Source organism: Nomascus leucogenys, chromosome 10 (assembly GCF_006542625.1).
Source record: "Nomascus leucogenys isolate Asia chromosome 10, Asia_NLE_v1, whole genome shotgun sequence".
Taxonomy (NCBI): domain Eukaryota; kingdom Metazoa; phylum Chordata; class Mammalia; order Primates; family Hylobatidae; genus Nomascus; species Nomascus leucogenys.
In genome coordinates, this window is record NC_044390.1 from 67,585,494 (window position 1) to 67,605,617 (window position 20,124).

The 20,124-nt window shown below is 39.9% G+C and overlaps 1 protein-coding gene across 6 annotated transcripts in view; it reads left to right on the forward strand.

Annotated features, from left to right (window-relative positions):
• NR1H4 (nuclear receptor subfamily 1 group H member 4) overlaps window positions 1–20,124 on the forward strand; it is a 92,137-nt gene that overhangs the window by 11,688 nt on the left and 60,325 nt on the right. For 3 of the 6 annotated variants that reach the window (XM_004089419.2, XM_012509851.2, XM_004089420.2), the window contains exons 2-3: window positions 7,777–7,911; window positions 8,557–8,689. In XM_004089419.2, the coding sequence (XP_004089467.1) occupies window positions 8,611–8,689 (79 nt within the window). In that variant the 5' untranslated portion in view covers window positions 7,777–7,911; window positions 8,557–8,610. Of the gene's footprint in view, window positions 1–6,307; window positions 6,475–7,776; window positions 7,912–8,556; window positions 8,690–18,786; window positions 18,918–20,124 lie in introns of those variants that run through there. The other 3 variants (XM_012509850.2, XM_003269905.3, XM_004089421.2) reach the window with 2 other exon arrangements.

The window sequence follows — 20,124 nt, forward strand, 5'->3', positions numbered from 1 at the left end:
CCACTCACATTCTGCAGCTCTATTCTGACTATGGGGCTCATTACTTTCATTCATGTCTTTACAGTTAAGGCAAGGATCACAAGCTTTTTCTACAAAGGATAGACTGAATATTTTAGACTTTGCAGACCATATGGATTGTATTGCAACTACAGTACTTAACTCTGTCACTGTGGCTCAGAAAGGAGCCATAGACAACAAGTAAACAAAAGGGCAAATCTGGTCCTTGGCAGGCTGGGTTGGGTCCGAGAGTCATAGTTTGCTGACCCCTGCAGTAGAGTAACAGTAATAAAATGTAGCACTGCTTTGCATATCTTTACATCAAACTGTATGTATTATTCTGCAACCTGATTCCTTTGCTCAATATGATATTTTCCCATTTATTCATATGAATACATCTAGTTCTAGTTCATTTTATTTTATTTTTAATTTTTTTTTGAGATGGAGTGCTGTGTTGCCCAGGCTGGAGTGCAGTGGCACGATCTTGGCTCACTGCAACCTTCACTTCCTGGGTTCAAGCGATTCTCCTGCCTCAGCCTCCCGAGTAGCTGGGATTGCAGGCGTATGTCACCATCCCCAGCTAATTTTTTGTATTTGTAGTAGAGATGGGATTTCACCATGTTGGCCAGGCTGGTCTCGAACTCCTGACCTCAGCTGATCTGCCCGCCTTGGCCTCCCAAAGTGCTGGGATTACAGGTGTAAGCCACTATGCCCAGCTGCTAGGTCATTTTATAGTCATTTATTTTAGTTCAGATTATAATTATTTTATTGCTGTATAGTATTTACCTGTGAATGTGCAATTTATTTATTGTATCCATTCTCTTTTTGATGGACATTATGCTGTTTCCAATTTCTTACCATTGGAAACAATGTGGTGAACTTTTTTTGTACATGTCACTGTATACATATATTTGAAAACCTATGAAAGATTCACTTTTTAATCTTTACGGCAACCCTATTATTTCGATTTAAATCCCCAATCAGGGGAGCCTCTGGGTGGTAGTGTTGGGAGGAGGTGCTGAGTGAGTAGTTCCAGGTCATGCGTGAAGCTACGGAATGTCAGAACTGGCACTCCACCCTTAATCTCCTCATGTCTCCTCCCCAGTGATATTTATACTAGACCAAAGCTATTATTTCTGCATATGTAAAACATTGCTAGCTATGCAAAGGGAATATGAAATAAATATAAGCAATGATTCCTCTCTTCTAGAAGTTTACAATCTGGTGATATAGTAAAGACAAAACAGATGAAATCAAAGCATTAATTACTGTACAAGGAGGAGGGAGAGAAAAATGACAAGGAGGCCGGGCGCGGTGGCTCACGCTTGTAATCCCAGCACTTTGGGAGGCCGAGGCGCGTGGATCATGAGGTCAGGAGATCAAGACCACGGTGAAACCCCGTCTCTACTAAAAATACAAAAAATTAGCCGGGCGTGGTGGCGGGCGCCTGTAGTCCCAGCTACTCGGGAGGCTGAGGCAGGAGAATGGCGTGAACCCGGAAGGCAGAGCTTGCAGTGAGCCGAGATCACGCCACTGCACTCCAGCCTGGGTGACAGAGTGAGACTCCGTCTCAAAAAAAAAAAAAAAAAAAAAAGAAAAATGACAAGGAAGCATCAATCAACAAACTGGAACATATACGGGAAAAATCTATAAGACTGAGAGGTGGAAGAGCACGTTTGAGCCCGGGCACGGTGGCTCACGCTTGTAATCCCAGCACTTTGGGAGGCCGAGGCGGGCGGATCACGAGGTCAGGAGATCGAGACCACGGTGAAACCCCGTCTCTACTAAAAATACAAAAAATTAGCCGGGCGTGGTGGCGGGCGCCTGTAGTCCCAGCTACTTGGAGAGGCTGAGGCAGGAGAATGGTCTGAACCCGGGAGGCGGAGCTTGCAGTGAGCCGAGATTGCACCACTGCACTCCAGCCTGGGCGACAGAGCAAGACTCTGTCTCAAAAAAAAAAAAAAAAAAAAAGAGCATATTTGAGCAAATGGAGACATGCTGTGCCCTTGAAAGGCAAAATTAAATATCAGAAATGAGCAGATTTTCTCCCTAAATATCTACGTTTGGCACCATCTCAAACTCCCAAAGAAACTTTTCTTTTTAAGAGTGTGATAAAAGATGTGATAATTTTATCATAGAAAACAAGCAAGGGTATCTTAGGAAATGTTGAAAGAGAATGATCGATAATAAGAAAGGATGATATTGATACAAGAAGTAACTGCACGATCAATGGAAAACTAAAGTCTTAAAGAAGCATTATGAACCAATGGGTAAGGGAAAATGTACTCAAGAAGCAATTCTGAAAAAAAAAAATCCACCTTGTACCATAAACTAAAAATAAGGAGCAATAAAAGTAACATTTAAAAAATCAGATATATTTAACTACATACAATGCAAAACTTTTTAGGTAAAGGTAATTTAAAGGCATGTAGTAAATACAATAGAATGCCAATACATTCAACATATGAAGAACTCTGCCAAGTCAATAAAAAAAAGAACACTTCAGTAGAAAAATGGCAAAGGAAGTAAACTCAAAATGGAAACTGTCACACATAGCCAATATAGATGTAAAGAAATTTTTTTGAAACTTACTACTAATCAGAGTAATTTAATACAACAAGATAGGATTCATCACCTAGTAAATTAGAAAAAATTGTTCAAAGTGAGCGTGGGTGATGCTATTAAAGGTATGATGAGAAAGGCACTCTTATTTACTGCTGGTGGGAATGTAAATGGAAACAAATGATAGAACACAATTTGACATTTTTTATGCTTTGCTGTATTGCTTCAATTTTCTGCAATGACCCTTTTATTTTAAAAATACTTTAGCTTAAAAAATAAATTTTAATAACTTTTCAGGAAAACAGTGGATGAAGGAATTCTTAAAGTTGGGGTTTTATTAAGTTAACAAACTATTAATTGAGACTGATTAGGCTAACAGAGGGGGCAGCTGGCTAATCCATCCTGCATCCACCCTATCCCTCTTCCAGGACAGGGGTGGGGAATGGGGGAGTCAGTGGGAAGGTAGGGAAGTGAGCATGTTCAAATCAGATCTTTTTCTTTTCTTTACCCGCTCTGATTCTTCTTCTTCTTCTTCTTTTTTTTTTTTTTGAAACGAGTCTCGCTCTGTTGCCCAGGCTGGAGTGCTGGAGTGCTGGAGTGCAGTGGCGCGATCTTGGGTCACTGCAACTTCTGACTCCCAGGTTCAAATGATTCTCCTGCCTCAGCCTCCTGAGTAGCTTGGATTACAGGTGCCTGCCACCACGCCCAGCTAATTTTTGTATTTTTAGTAAAGACGGGGTTTCACCATGTTGACCAGGCTGGTCTCAAACTCCTGACCTCAAGTGATCCGCCTGTCTCGGCCTCCCAAAGTGTTGGGATTACAGGCGTGAACCACTATGTCTGGCCTTTAGCTGCATTTCTAAGGAGATTTGCTTCCTCTACTTGATGTGTTCTGCCAGCTGTTGACCACAGCTATCACCTGACAATGTTGTTTTCCTTTCTTTCTTTTCTTTTTGAGATGGAGTCTCACTCTGTTGCCCAGGTTGGAGTGCAGTGGTGCAATCTTGGGTCACTGCAACCTCTGCCTCCCGAGTTCAAGTGATTCTCCTGCCTCAGCCTCTCGAGTAGCTGGGATTACAGGCCTGTGCCACCATGCCTAGTTAATTTTTGTATTTTTATTAGAGATGAGATTCCTCATATTGGCCAGGCTGGTCTTGAACTCCCGACCTCAAGTAATCCGCCCACCTCAGCCTCCTAAAGTGCTGGGACTATGGGCATGAGCCACTGCACCCGGCCATAATGTTGTTTTTCTTCCTGATCTGGTGTTCTCTCTTCCACAATAGACTGCTTTCTCTACTTGTGCCTTTTGGCATGGAAAATGGGCTGCCCCATTTGTAGAGACAGTCTCATGGACAAGGCATAGTTTTGATTAAATGGGTACTCATAATAGCTAATCATAAAATAAATCCTGAAATTTAAAAAAAAGTTTAAAATCTTAAAATCACTAGAAATTTAAAAAATTCAAATTTGTATACATATTTTAGTGGTAGAAAATATGATAAACTGACCAATAACAAACTCTCATGTGTAGACATATGCTACCTTAGGATGAAATTCTGCTGTGAAGTGGAATGGAATGAAATGTAAACTTGAGGAAGAACAGGAATGATTAAAAAGTTTCCAGCTGTTAAAGAATAACTTCATCTATTTCTTAAAAGGGTAAGGGAGGGTATAAAGTTGCTGTGATATTTAGATTTAATCGAATTATTTAAAAGTAATGCAACAACATGTAAAAATGTCAATTTTTATAATATGTCAGAAATTATATTTCTTGCAACTATTTTATTTTTTAGTGAAAGACATTAGATGTTGACCCAAAAAGTGTGTTGAAGGAGCATATTTTTTTTCAAGGGTCTTTCAAAGGGTAAAATTCTCAACCTATAATATGACTCCTTTTATGGAAGGGAGGATTTGAAGGAAAAAAGACTTCAGAGCTAAAGTCAAGGGTCTCCTGGGAGTTCTTTTGCAGTTCCTTCCCCAACATGAAAGTGAAGAGTATTAGAGAAAGAAGGGCACCGAAATAACAGTAATTAGACAAATGTATATGGAAACTCTTGGCAAATAGGCTAAAGTTGCTAATCCCAGTAAGAAGCTGTTAAGAGGTAAAGAAAATCTGACTATTATGAGATGCATTTAATTAAGTGGGTTTATATCCCCAAGGTAATCTTTACATTTATTCATAGTTTACCTCTAACACTACTTTGATTGTTTGAATCCCTTCTGTTACTTGTTTCAGGCAGGGATTAACATACTTTTTCTGTAAAAGGCTAGATAGTAAATATTTTTGGGTTTCTGAACTGTGCAGTCTTGTGTTGCAACTACTGTACTCAACTCTGCTACTGCAGGGAGAAAAGAGCCATAGATATTCCATAAACAAGTGGGTGTGGCTGTGTACCGTTGAACTATTTATAGGCACTGAATATGAATTTCATATAATTTCCATGTGTCATGAAATATTCTTCTTTTGTTTTTTTTTACCATCTGAAAATGTAAAACCATTCTAAGCTCACAGGCTACACAAAAACAGGCAGCCGACCGGATTTGGCCTGCAGGCAATAGTTTACGAACTCTGTTTTTAGATACAGTATTTAAAGGCCCTTTTATACTGAAGAGTGAGAACAATATTCTGGAAGGATACACAAAGAATTAGCAATTGTAATTGTATTTAGGTAAGGGAAATGGGTGTCTGAGCTGGGAAGACTTTTTTTCAGTATACTGTTTGAATTGTTTACCATGTGCTTGTGTTACCATTTCAAAAATTTAGAGTTTCCTTTTTTTTTAAAGCCCATTCGGGAATTGTAAACCCAATGACTCTGACTTGAGTGGACCCTGCTAACTATCTGGATTCTAGAGAGTTCTGCTGTTAGCTAATCAGGGGCATTCACATGTTGGGTCTCCAATCAGGGATAATAACTTAAATGATGCAGCATTAGGGGAATTGGACTTTTCATTTGGGAGAGCAAGTGATAAATTATGTCCTAAGCTTTTGTGCCAATAGAGCTTATACCATTTCTCCAGGAAGAGCAAGTCAAATGTCATAGAATTTGGCAGAACTAAGCAAGAAAAACAATAAATGCAGATAATTTAATAGAGCCAACATTTCTTGAGGGCTGACTGTATGCCAGACCCTTGATTTGAAGGTGCCAAGTTTATATGAATGTATTGAAAAAATATATCACAGGAATCCAAAATGAAGATGAGCGTGCCTGGAAAATATTAAAAAACTGTAATGTGCAGTGGAAGTGCAGGGGAGCTTGCTGAACATAGCTCAAGGTTAAAAAAGACAGATGTGAGACAAGGAGAGCACAGAGGGAAACCTGAAGTCAGAGTCACAGAGCTGTAATATCCTATTTTTAATGACCAGAGGAAATGGGTCTTAAGTTATATAGTATAAGCGTGGGTTGAATATTAGGAAAACTTTCTGACCGTTCACATTGTGGGTTCCTGGAAAATATTATTATGGGAAATTGTGGAATTTCCTATTCCCAAGATAGGAGAAACTCTAGAACAATAATTGCCTAAATTTTGATGGGGAGTGGGGTATTTAAGCCCATTTATTATACAATATACAGACACATATACACATTTAGTGTCATGATTCATATATGTATTCATATATACACATTATATATATCCTTATACAATTGACATGTGCATGCTGAAATTTGAAATTCCCTAGTCCTCAACTAGCTTATGAGTATGAATGAGGTCCTGTTAATAACAACAACTCAACATTTTTTTTTTTGAGACTTTAGCTCTGTCATCCAGGCTGGAATGCAGTGGCATGATCAGAGTTCACTGCAGCCTCGACCTCCCAGGCTCAAGTGATCCTCCTGCTTCAACCTTCCAAGTAGCTTGGCTGGGACTACAGGTGTGCATCACCATGCCCAGCTAATTTTTTAATTTTTAGTAGAGGTGAGTTTTGTCATGTTGCCCAGGCTGGTCTTGAACTCTTGGGCTTGAGTGATTCTCCTGCTTGGCCTTCCAAAATGATGGGATTACAGGCAGTAGCCACTGTGCCTAGCCAGAAACTCAACTTTTACTGGCTTACTCTTCAGGACCTCCAGCATAGTTGTTTGAGGATGAGGGTGAGGTTGAAATGAGCTCTCTCTCTTCTGCTCGTTGCATTGGACGGATCTGCCTTATACCTCAATGTTTCCAGACTTCATTTTTATTTACAACCCTTTTCTTTTCACCTCTGGGTGGTAGGAAGGTCTCCTGAATCTAGTATGGGTTGGTCAAACACAGTTACACTGAAAATTACACATGTCTCTAATGGTTAAGGCTTTCCTTTGGGGTGAAGTTCATGGTCCCTAGCTCCCCGTGAGTTTAGAATGGATTTTCTCTCACCAAGCCCCTTATATTAATGGATAGTAGAGTTTGGCAGTAGGGCTTGGTGGAATTTGATGGGCTATGCCATTGGTTTACCAGATGGACCCAGATACTCCTGGACGCCACAGTGGACACAGTTTGTTTCTCTCTCAGAAGACTCCCTCATTCTTGCTTCTTCATCTGGTTCCTCTCTGGTGTTTTTCCATCAATGCAGATTGCTCTAGTATCACCCATCTTTAAAAATTGCCCTTGAAACCACATCCTCCTTCAGCTACTTCTCTATCTCTTGACTCCCTAACTCTTCACATCCAAACCTCTCTATTACAGCATCCTGTTATTTGCCTTCATAAACAGCTTTCATGACAATATATAATCATCTATGTATTTGTGTGATTATTTGTTTAATATTTATTCCTAATTAAGCTTGATATCATGGATCATGAATGTTTATTTTCCTTTTGCCATTTTATCTTCAAATATCTAGCACAGAGTTTAGTGCAGAACATGTGCTCACTGAATATTTGTTGCAAGCATGAATATATGAATAAATGAAGGAAACAGGTTTCTGGTGGACTACCTTCCCAGCAGCCAAGTGCATCTGAAACTCATTTCTGTTTGAGCTAGGACATTTGGTGAGTGAGAGAGAAAGAGAGACATGAATAGTGGGGAAATCCTAATGAAATACATACTTATCCAAAAAACCCACTATATCCTCTTCCTGGGCAGCAAATATAGATAGCTATTTATTTGTAAATAAAGTCATGTCTTGGTGGAGACAGAAAAAAAAGGTTTGAAAATCATCCTCAGAAAACAGCTTGGGAAAAGAGATTCTGACAGCACACATTATCACTTTTCATTATTTAACCTTTCAAATTACTTCTTTAGGGAGGTAGAAGACATCGTAGAAGGAGTGAAAGAAGAAAAGAAGACCTAGAAACATAGCTCAAAGTGAACACTGCTTCTCTTGGGTTCCTGGATTTCTTCTGGACATTTCCTCAAGATGAAACTTCAGACACTTTGGTGAGATTTACCATTATTTTTCTTTTTACTATATGTTTTTAAAAAGCCCCAGATCAATACATGACCAAGGTAGATCATGACAGTGAAAATGAAAGCCCCTGAAATTTCCTTTAAAAGGCGGATATAAGGAAGATCTCTGATTTTCTGATCTGCTGACATAATGCCTAAATAGTCAAAAAAAAATTCCAGTAGGAAGTTGCTTTAAATCACTATTGATGTTTATAAAAACCTATTCAATTTTAGAATAAAGTTTAAGATAATAAATCATGGATTCATCTCTTTTTAAATCAAGGCCGTTTATATTTGTTTCTTTCTTCTAATAAAGACATAGTCAAAATGTCATCGTAACTTGCCCAATCTCCCAAGGGCTGAAATTTGAATGAAAACATAAGGTGTATTTTTCAGATAAATTGGTATCTTTTATGCGAGCACATATCTTGGGCATTTTTAGGTCCAAATGAGGTATAAAAATGATAAATATTGAGAAAAGATATATACAGAAAGGCTATAGTAAAATGCATTCAAAGGGAGCAAGCCATTTGTACTTTTGTAAACTATCTCGCTGTCTCCTTCCCTAGCTCTCCTAACCAACCCTTCCCCCATCCCCACAGTCACAAACTGTCTATTTATTTATTTTCCTTTCAGGAGTTTTTTTTGAAGACCACCATCAAGAAAGTGCATTTCAATTGAAAAATTTGGATGGGATCAAAAATGAATCTCATTGAACACTCCCATTTACCTACCACAGATGAATTTTCTTTTTCTGAAAATTTATTTGGTAAGTTGTCAAGTTCATTTGAATGTCAGTAAGAACAAACTATGATTTGGAAATACATGAGGAAATGCCTAGATGATGAGTCCAACCCAGGGTCAAGAACATGTTTTTGTTCCAAGTACTCAATCAATGTTAGCTACTCTGCAAGGTTAGAGGTATATCGGACCTTGGATTCATGGGACCTAATGGTCTTCATTTTTATAGATGAGGACTGCAAAAGCTTTGTGAATTGCTCAAGGCCGCGAGGCTAGATAATTAACAGAGCAGGGAGTAGAAAGCGATTCCTCCTCTGAGGCTAATTCCAATATTATTATAGCAGGTACTAAACTATGAAATCATGATTCTTATGGCTTAATATGATACCTATTAAAGGCTGAGCTTACTTAGGTTATAGCTGGGCAGATTTCCTTTTTCAGTTCCTCTGGTGCTGGGGGATCTATGGCACAGTGTCAGGATTAGTCATTTAAGCAGGATTGAGGACAAATTGTACTAAGCAGTTTTCAGTAGATCTGTAACTAGATGATACCATAAAATGATATATTGCTCCACTTTATGCATTTATGAAAAACATCTCATTATAAAGAGTTTCAACTGCAAACATTAACAAAGAGTCAGCCAAGGCAATATTTTGGGTGGGAGAGGGAGCCTTTCTGCCAGTGTTAAAATAATTCCCTTCTGCATAATAGCCCTGCTGGGAGCCTGGGATGCTCCCAGTTTTCACCCTCCGTTAATATATGGGCCATGATATACCATAATAGTGAAAATGCAAACACTAGAAGTTCCTCAAAGTTCAATGTATGAAGGCATGACCGCTTATTTGGTTGCTGATATTCCTAGGACCTGTTAATTAATAATTTGTGCTGTTACCTATTAGTCATTAGCACTTTAGTGTGTGATAGTTGATTAGGCCATTTCCAAAAAGGGGTCATTATTTGCAATAATTATTTACATGTGTACCTGCCTCCATACAGTACAAATGCATTTAAGGGCAGTGACCATATTTCATTAATCTTTTATTATCCAGTACATATTTAGTAGGCACTTGATAAATAAGAGTCCAGTAATAAATAATAGAAGGGAAAGGAAAAAGAGGTTTATGGAAAAAACAGATGTTGATCCGTAACTCTCAGAGAGACCAAAGGCAGCAGTAATTATTTATTAAATGCCAGTTCTCCCAAGTACTTGCTGCATCTTGTTTCTTCCAGTTGGCTTATCTTCATCCTGTAGATGCAGTCAAGGGCAGTGGGAGGCCCTGCCTCCATGTATAGCCACTTGACCATTTGCTTCTGGCCTGCCCGCCCTTCTATGGTTCCTCAGAACAGAGTCCATGTATAGACATCTCAGTGATAGTTTCTTCTAGCAGTCAGAACTCACAGAATAATTAGGACTATTGGCACATACCACAGATAAAGAAAAATTCCACTCAAGATTTTTTTTCAAACATAAACTTCCATTTCCTGCTGTAAAATTTTATGATTGTAGGTTGAGATCTCTGAGCTTAGGCTATTCAGCTCCAATTGCTTACAGAGAGAAAATTGTAGAGTTTTCCTTACAAGCTAGCCCAATTTTCAGCCAGCAGAGAAGATTTCAGGGTAATTTCAGCAGCCATAAGGTGAAAAAGATGCCAGTAAATACAGAAAAAGCCATGAAGATGCTGTCAGGTTAGAAGCATCTAAAAATGATTGCTAAGGAAGCACTGTGCCTTCTGCTTTTATGGTGTGGTTCTCTCCTCTCTCTCTTTTGCTGGACCACATTCTTATTCCATTTCCTAACACTGCATTTAAGGTTTCTGAGAATATATAGCACAAGCTGCATGAGCTGCAATGCACAGCTGTAATTCTTTGCTGGAGCAGTTTCCTCAACTCTTTATCTGGTCCCCTCTTCTGGTAAGCTAATCTGACCATGTGTGACCATTAGGACTCCTTTTCCTTTTCTCCATTAAGCTGTAGAGCCACGTCTAAGCATTATTTTCAAATCTCTTTCCCCTAGGCCCTCAGTCTCACTTCACTTAACATATGTGAGCTAGGCTGGGCATAGTGGCTCACACCTGTAATTCCAGCATTTTGGGAGGCTGAGGGAGGTGGATCACGAGGTCAGGAGATCGAGATCATCCTGGCCAACATGGTGAAACCCTGTCTCTGTTAAAAATACAAAAATTAGCTGGGCGTGGTGGTGCGTGCCTATAATCCCAGCTACTCGAGAGAACTGAGGCAGGAGAATCGCTTGAACCAGGGAGTCGGAGGTTGCAGGGAGTCGAGATTGCGCCACTGCACTCCAGCCTTGTGACAGAGTGAGACTCCATCTCAAGAAAAACAAACAAACAAACAAAAAGTACCTGAGCTAAAGGTATGCCAAAGGGGAGGACGAAGAAAATTTTGATTCCTTTATTCCTCTTCCTCGTCTTCTTGTGTGTCATGATGACACTGATGGCTTCTATGGCCCCTTCATGTGCGTAGGGTGGAAGGCACCAGGGAAAAGACTGGCCCATGAATGAGTAGTCCGCAGGCCTAACTCAGCACTCCTGGGTCTAAGCTATGCCAGGGGTTCGGAAGGGTTAATCCATGGGTTCAACTGCCCAGAAAGCTGGACTCTTTTCCAGTGGTTAACTGTGTATTCAAAACAGCAGTCATGTTGTTATAATAAGGGCAAACAAGGTTAATGGAATAGTCTATGGATAGCTGTCACTTCTTCTCTTCAAATATCAGACACCGACAATATGCTGGGCCTTGGAATGAAGCAGAGAATAGGACAGGCAAGATCCTAGTAGAGAACAAACTCACAATAAACTTGTAAATAAATCAATAAACAAAATAATATCATTTTTATACCTTATTTGGACCTAAAGATGCCCAAGGTAGTGATACATGCTATGAAAGCAACAAAATAGGGTGATGCCCTATAGTCTGGAGGGATGGGCTGCTCTAAGTGGTATAGTCAGGAAAGGCCCCTGAGGAGTCCACAACTGAGCTCAGCCTGAAAGACAAGAAGCCAGAGAAAACATTCCAGGAGGAGGCAATAACAAGTGCAAAGGCCCAAAGTCTGGAATGGACTCAGAAGGACCTTGTCTTCTACTCATTTTTATTTAGGGGTAGACAACTGCCTTCCCATTAACCAGCTGTGCAGCCTTGAACAGCTCACTCAAGTTCAATTGGTAAAAGTAGATTATCAGGCTGGGAGTTCTAGGACATTTACTCAAATTAAACATTTGAGTTCACAAAAATGCTACCGTTGTCCACGTCAGGAAGTGGTGACTCAATGGTACTCACTTGGTACACGGCTCAACAAGTCCTTTTAAGGTGGTCTTGGGCATGGTCCCCTTCACTGCAGGTTAGTATAAAAGTCATAATTCAATGACAACTTTAAGGTGTTTAGAAGGTGACCTGAAGACAATACTGACAAGCACTCACTATTGGGTGCTGGAGACACTAATGACCTTTTCAGTGATAACTTGCAGCTTCTTCTAGAGGTGACCATGGGCCCCTCACTCTTCAAAGGCTTTGCTTAAGGTGAAGGGGAAATGTCTTCACCCCTGTAATGTTTATTCCAAAAAGCAGAGCCCAAATGAGGACTTGCGTGAAGGCAGTTTATGTGAGAGATGATGGGGGAGCGGAGGCAAGGGAGTGGGTGATGCGTCAGGGAAGGAGGGAAAACAAAAGACGTCAGTTGTCAAGATCCCTGGTGTGGGTGAGGCCAGCTTGATGCCACTGGGAGCAGCACAGAGAACTGTCAGCAGAGGGGTCAGGGACTGGAGCATATATTAATATTAACTGCCCCTTGGCTCCCGTTGGTTGAGCGTCACCCCAGGGGGCATTAACTCCCCGCACTTCTGGACTGTTTTTGAGCTCAGGCCAAGCTGTCTCCTGTGGGATTAGCGAAGTTCTGGGCAGAAAGCATAGGGATGTGCAGCATGCTCTTGAAATGACAGGCGGTCAGCCTGAGGTCATCATCTGAGCTCGCGTATCATCAGCTGCCGCAGGTATGGCCGAGATCAGAGACGGGTTGAAGGGATGTGACAGCTCCACCAGAAAAAGAAGAAAAGAAACTTGGACAGAATGGAATCAGAGAGACGGGGGTTGGAATCACCTCCCTGAAGTCCTTTAATTTATTCTGTTGCCAGACATCCCTGACAAATCCAGATGGGAATCTAGCCCGTCGGTAACTGAATCCACATAGAGGCACGGGGGTGGAAGGACACAGTTACCACACAGAGATTCGGCTCCTTTCCTCTGGGAGATCCTGCAAGCCAGGCAGCTTGGTCAAAGATTAATTTAGTGGATTAAAAAAGGCGTCTCTGATGAATGAATAAGGCAAGGTTTTATGCAATTAGTGCATAATAAAAAGTAATAATGACAAAGTCCACAGCTCCCCACCATCTGACATAGTGAATAAGATAGGAGATGGTATGTTAACTAAAGTCTATATTTACTTTTAGCAAATCATGGTTTAAAAACTCAAAAATTACAAAAATTTAAAAACTAAATTAAGAGACAAAGCATTCCAACAATAAGAAAAGAAGCAAGAGAAAGTACAGTCTTATCCTCCCACACCCAGTGTTCCTGGGTACAGTGATTCCTGATTCACTTAGCACAGTGACACTGGGAATGGAAATAAGGAATAAAATAGTGGGAAATGAAATCTCAGAGGCAAGTGAGATTCTCTGAACTTCAGTTTTCGCCTACGTAAAATGAGGATAATAATGTCACACTTCACAGTGTGTTGGGAGGAAGGAATGGGCTGTGTGGGAAAGTGCTCTGTAAGCTGCAAGGCATCCTAAAATGTTACAATTAATCCAGAGTTTGAAATGTAGTTGTCACATTTTAAATTGTTGAAATGATAAACACCATTCCACTCATTAAAAGAAGGAAGTACTGTTTATCTCAACATTGTGGAGTGCAAAGAACTTTCAAGGGGCCAGAGAGAATCAACAATATGTAAAAAAGGCTGGGCATGGTGGCTCATGCCTGTAATCCCAGCACTTTGGAAGGCCAAGGCAGGTGGATCACCAGAGGCCAGGAATTTGAGACCAGACTGGCTAACATGGTGAAACCTCGTCTCTACTAAATATACAAAATTAGCTGGGCGTGGTGGCGCATGCCTGTAATCCCAGCTACTCGGGAGGCTGAGGCAGGAGAATCACTTGAACCCAGGAGGCGGAGGTTGCAATGAGACGGGTGACAGAGTGAGACTCAGTCTCAAAAAAACAAAACAAAACAAAAAACCACCAAAAAACAAAAACAAACAATATGTAAATAAATTTCTGGTTACCTCACCTTTGCATTATTACATTGCTAACAACAGCTTTGGAATCCACGTCTTGTATTGCGTTTAATATTGTATCTAACAGTCTTTCCGGAGCCCCATTCTGATTGAGGCCTAGCAAGTGTCAGGAGGTAGATCCTATACAATCCCATTCACTTATCTTTCATTTCCTTTGGCTACTTCGCATTGCCTTATGCTTCACTCAGCTGTGTATGCCCATTTTCTCAGGGTGCGCTTTATTTCTTTATTTTTATTTTTATAGAGAAAGGGCCTTGCTCTGTCACCCAGGCTGGAGTGCAGTGGCACAATCAGAGCTCACTGCAGCCTTGAACTACTGGGCCCAAGCAATCCTCCCTCCTCAGCCTCCTCATGCTTTATTTGTATCAGAATACACTCACTTTGAAATCTGCTTCTTCCCTATGACTTATGCTTAAATTAAAAGAATCTTCCAGATGTTACAGAATCAGTCACATGTTTTAAAATGCAATTAAAGGTTTTGAGATGCAGTTTGTAGAATATTTCTGACATTTGATTTCAGGTATTTTTCCCTCTCACTGAGTTCAACTCAAGTGAACGTAGTTCTAACTTCTTGGGTGAATTAAAGTTCAAAGTTTCCAAAAGATAGAGAGATACCATTGTCTCAGATAAAATGAAGCTTTGTTTCAGCATACTTGAAATATTTTGTCACTGCTGTTTCTTCTCCACAACTCTTCCATAGCTGTAAGTAGTCTCTAAGGCATTTAATTTACTGTTACTTTGGTTTTTTCTTTCTCAAGGAATCTCAGATCTGGTTCTCTGGATAGTGGAGTAAAGAAATGGGAGAAGGAAAGAAATATTGAATGAGCCTTTTCTTATTACAAAATAGATTACTGCCTCTTTCAGCTAGGGCTTGCAGTTTGGAAAAGGTATGCAATGAGTCAGAGAGTTGGCCAGCTGGTAGGTGATTCCACTGCAGTCTAGGCCTTAGCTCTCAACCTTTCAGGCTAAGAAACAGATTCTTAGGGATGCCAAGTTGAAAAAGATTGACTATAAAATCATATTGCAAACATATTAACTTACAACAATAAAAATAATTGTTAATGATAACAGCTAGTATTTCTTGAGTGCTTTATAGAAACTCATGTGTCAGATATCAAGCTAAGTACATTTTAGATTTGTTAACAGATTTCCTGGGTTGATTCCAATCTCTGCCATCTACTACCATGTGGTCTTGGACAAATTCCTTAACTTTGCCCAAGTTACTTGCCTTATTTAATAAGGTGATAAGAAGAATGCCTGGCACATCACAAGTACTCTATTTGCCACTAAAATTCACTCTCACAACACACCTATAAGGTAGGTACCATTACTATTCCACTTTTATGGAGAGAAAATGAATATTTAGTGATGTTAAATAATCTGCTAAACATTCCATAATTAGTAAGTAGGCAACTGAAATATAATCAGGACAAGGAAACAAAATTGAATGTTTAAGTCTCCAGGCTTAGAGAAAGCTTCTATTCACTTTCTCAACTGGGAGGGTCTTTCAATAAGATTAAAGTCTGCTGACCATGTCTGTTCTCAAGGATAGTTCTCAGAAAAAAAGCATTGCCAACATTTACTCTGGGACCTCCCTTTTTTCATGACTTCATAGCTGATGCCCCACTCAGCATGAGAGGTACAATATTCACAGTGCTCCCGAATAACTGTGCCGAATAGTGCCATTAGATAGAACTTTCTGTGATGAAGGAAATGTTCTAGATCTACTTCGTCCAATACAGTAGCCACTATTCACATGTGGTTATTGAACACTTAAAATGTGACTGGTGTGACTGAGGAACTGACTCTAATTTAATTTAATTCTGTTTAATTTAAATAGCCTGATATGGTTTGGCTCTGTGTCCCCACCCAAATCTCATCTTAAATTATAATCCCCACATGTTGAGGGAGAGACCTGGTGACAGGTGATTGGATCATGGGGGTGGTTTCCCCATGCTGTTCTCATGATAGTGAGTGAGTTCTCATGAGATCTCGTTGTTTGATAAGTTGTCTGGTGCTTCTCCCTTCCTACTCTTTCTCCTGCTGCCTTTTGAGGACATGCTTTGCTGCCCCTTCACCTTCTACCATGATTGTAAGTTTCCTGAGGCTTCCCCAGCCATGCAGAACTGTGAGTCAATTAAACCATTTTTTCATCATAAATTACCCAGTTTTGGATCGTTCTTTATAGCAGTGTGAAAAGAGACTAATAAATAGCCATACATAGCTAGTGGCTACTGTTTTAGACAGCAGAGATATTCAGGAAAAAAATCTTCTTTTAGGGAAAAAATAATACGAGACAGTTGATCATCTCTAAGAGAAATGCAAAGGGATCCAATCAGTCTTGTTATGAGAACATTCTGTGTGAATTTCACTCAGCAACAAGGGTTTCCTGGGTCAGCTAAATAATCCTGCTCATTTCTTATCTAGTATAGATGTTTCTGAGGGCACCCGACAGGTCCATTTATTTTGGCCAGTGAAAAACTCGGTGGAGAATTCTTGAAATGGAAAATTCTGAATCATTTGTCTAGCTTCATATCCTTTGGGTAGCTTTTTCACCTATGACCCTCTCAAGGCAAGGATAGCTCTGGGATTATGAGGAGGGGAGAATGAGGTCAGAAGTAAACTGAGGACTGAAAATGGCTTTGCAGATGGTGACCCTTGATCAAGCAATTCAAACTGAAATATACCCATAGACCATCACACTTTTCCTCTTTCTTGGCAATTACGGCAAGTGTACCTTAGTTTTTCCACCACAGGATTTTGAGTCAGAAGACCTGGGTTAAAGTTCCAGCATCATTCCTTACTCATGGTATGACTATAGACAAATCACTGAAACTCACTGAGTTTAAAAATAGGCTTAAAGATAGTGGAAATTAGAAATAATACCTCCCTCAAAGGGTGCAAGTGAAGATCTGATGAGATAATGCATATGGAACCGCTTTGGAAACTTGTGAAGGCTATAGAAATGTCTTAGCAATGATTATTCCACTTGTATAGCTCACCTTTGCCTTTTAAAACTGCTTTCATATTTACTATCTCATTTTATCTTCAGAACAGGCCTAAGTAGGGCAGGAATTATTATCTATGTTTTACCGTCTATTGATGTGGACAAATGAGGCCCACTGAAGCTGAGAGACTCACCTAAGGTTACACAGTGCCTCTCGCTACATTATGTCTGGGCTCCACCCTGGGTCAACTGAGTCCCCTTCTAAAGCCCTCATTTCTGAAAAACAACCAATAGACTTAAGCTTGATGTCCAAAAGTTATGCTGAAGGATAAAATATAGAATTATTCCTATTCAATAAGCAACCCAAGGTACAACATGAGTCCAAAGCTGAGCAATCATAACATCAGCATAGTAATGATGGGTAGCCACCTGTTGTGCTAAGCATTTTATAAATACTATTTTAGTTAATAATCACATATAATTCTTTGAGGTTGTATAGTTATCAACCCCATTTTACAACCAAGGGAATCAAGGCAGAAAATGGTTCAGGAATTTGTCCATTGTCCACAGAGCTAATAAGTGCCAAGACAGCCTGGATGTATTACTTTGCTGGGGCTGCTGTAACAAAGTAACATAGACTGGGTAGCTTAAACCACAGAAATTATCCCATAGTTCTGGAGGCTGGAAGTCCAAAATCAAGGTGTCAGCAGGGTTAGCTCCTCCTGAAGGCTGTGGGTGGAGGATGTGCTCCAGGGCTTTCTCTTTGGCCCACAGATGGCCGTCTCCGTCTCCTCTCTGTGTGTTCACATCAACTTCCCTTTCTGCGTTTCTGTCTCTGTGACCAAATTTCCAATTTTTAAAAGGATACAAGTCATATTGGATCTTCATTTTAATTTGATTTTCTCTGTAATGACCCTATCAACAATTAAGGTCACATTCTGAGGTACTGGGGTTTAAGGCTTCAACATATATACATCCTCATCTTACAGTGGTTCAACCTACTATGTTTAGACTTTACAATGGTGTGAAACAGACATTTTCAGCATAGTTTTCAATAAATTACATGAGCTATTCAGTTCTTTCTTATAAAAAAGGCTTTGTGCTAGATGATTTTGTCCACTGCAGGCTAATGTAAGTGTTCTGAGCACACGTAATGTAGGCTAGGCTAAGCTATGCTGTTTGGTAGGTTCGGTAGGTAGGCTGGAGTGCAGTGGTGCAGTCTCGGCTCACTGCAAGCTCCACCTCCTGGTTTCATGCCATTCTCCTACCTCAGCTTGCCGAGTAGCTGGGACTACAGGCAGCATGTCTTACATGGTGGTAGGCAAGAGAGAATGAGAGCCAAGCGAAAGGGGAAACCCCTCATAAAACCATCAGATCTTAGGAGACTTACTCACTACCACGAGAACAGTGTAGGAGAAACCAACCGCATGATTCAATTATCTCCTACCGGATCCCTCCCACAACACATGGGGATTATGGGAGCTACAATTCAAGATGAGATTTGGGTGGGGACACAGCCAAACCATATCAAGCATTATGCTTTAAAATGCTTCCATTTTAAATCATACCATTCCATTTTAAATCATACCATTCCACCACCTTTTGATGGGGACAAATGTCAGGACCTGGAGCATGGCACTTGACCTCCAAATCCAGTTTTAGAGCCACTGAACAGAAACCCACCCTCTAAAAGTTCTTAAACTGGAAAAGTACTCCCCCGAAATGTTTATCTAAGAGACTGGTTTCCAGCTTACTAGGCAATTTGGCATTAAGGACTTTTCTCATAAACATTTACAAATATTCTGCTCCGTAGTGAAGTTAATCAGTAAACCACACAACCTCTGTCCTCTCTCACTCCTTACCTAGTCTCATTTTCAGTTGCTGTGAATAAGCTAAGAATGGTAATGCAGTTTCAGGGGTTAGAAAATCCAATTCAAATTAGTCCTCACTGCAGCTGTACGCCGCCAGGATTTTTCATGGAAATGATGAGTATGAAGCCCGCAAAAGGTAGGACACTGTTCACAGGTGCTCTCAGGTCGAGCTCTTGCAACTGGACTGAGGAAATCTGGGGACTTTGGTTGGTGATGACAGTAACAGATGTCTGTCAAAGATGGTGGCTCAGTCAGACCCAGAAGACTAGGGTGGGAGTTTGGGTTGGGGTGATTTTTGTAGGGTTCTAAACAGACGAATATCTTATGGGGATGAAATGTAAGGATGTTTCCCCTAATATTCTTCATAGACTATTATGTCAAATTATCAGTATTCTTCCAAACCAAACATTAGACAGTTCTAACATTAATATAATGGACACTTGAAAAAACATTTTAACATACATTATTTAATGCAGTGTTCCTAATATGGCAAGTCTCAGTTCCCAGGGGATCACAAAATTTATTTAGTGTCTTGTGACCAGCATTAAAAACTGGATTAGAACATAATAGAATAGGAATATCAGTGTCCCTCAAGGGGTAAACACAAGTGGTATTTCATGAAATTTTGTTTCAGTTACATATGTGTAAGTATGTACAGGGTATATGAGATAAAATGTATCCAAAACTGTAGGTTGTGGTAAAAAAAAAAAATGAAAAGAGTTTGGGAAACACGAATTAATGAAGTAGTTTCACAGCAGGTTTCTCCCAACAGTCCATGAAAAATCAGATAAGCACAGAGTTGAGCTTTAGGCCCAGGCTCTTGGTTTTCTCTGAATTAAAACATAGATTATAATTAAAACACAGTATAATGTAAGTCATTTTTTAATATTTTTTAAAACAGAAATTCATCTTTTAAATTTCCAGCAAGAAAAAACTCGAGTCATTTTTATAATAATGATAGTTGTGCACATGTTTTTGGTCATAGACTTGGTAGCATACCATTTTGTTTAAATGCGATGTTGAAAAGTGACCGACACCGTATTTAGAAATGGAAATGAGTTGGAAGGCCGGGGAAGCAAATTTTCCATTTACTTCAATTTAACCAACATTTAATAAACATTTACTATTGTGTCAGCATTGAGTTAGATGCCAGGAATATAAAGAAAAGAATATAATCTAATATTTTCCCTCAAAGAGTTCACAGACTAATCACGACAATCAGAAAAGTATGCATGTGTATGTGGTGTCAGGCACTATGCAGTTTACATTCTTTGTCTTTAGTTCATCTTTATTACAGCCTCTCATGCAGGCACCACATTATTTCAGCTTTGTAAAGGAAGGAA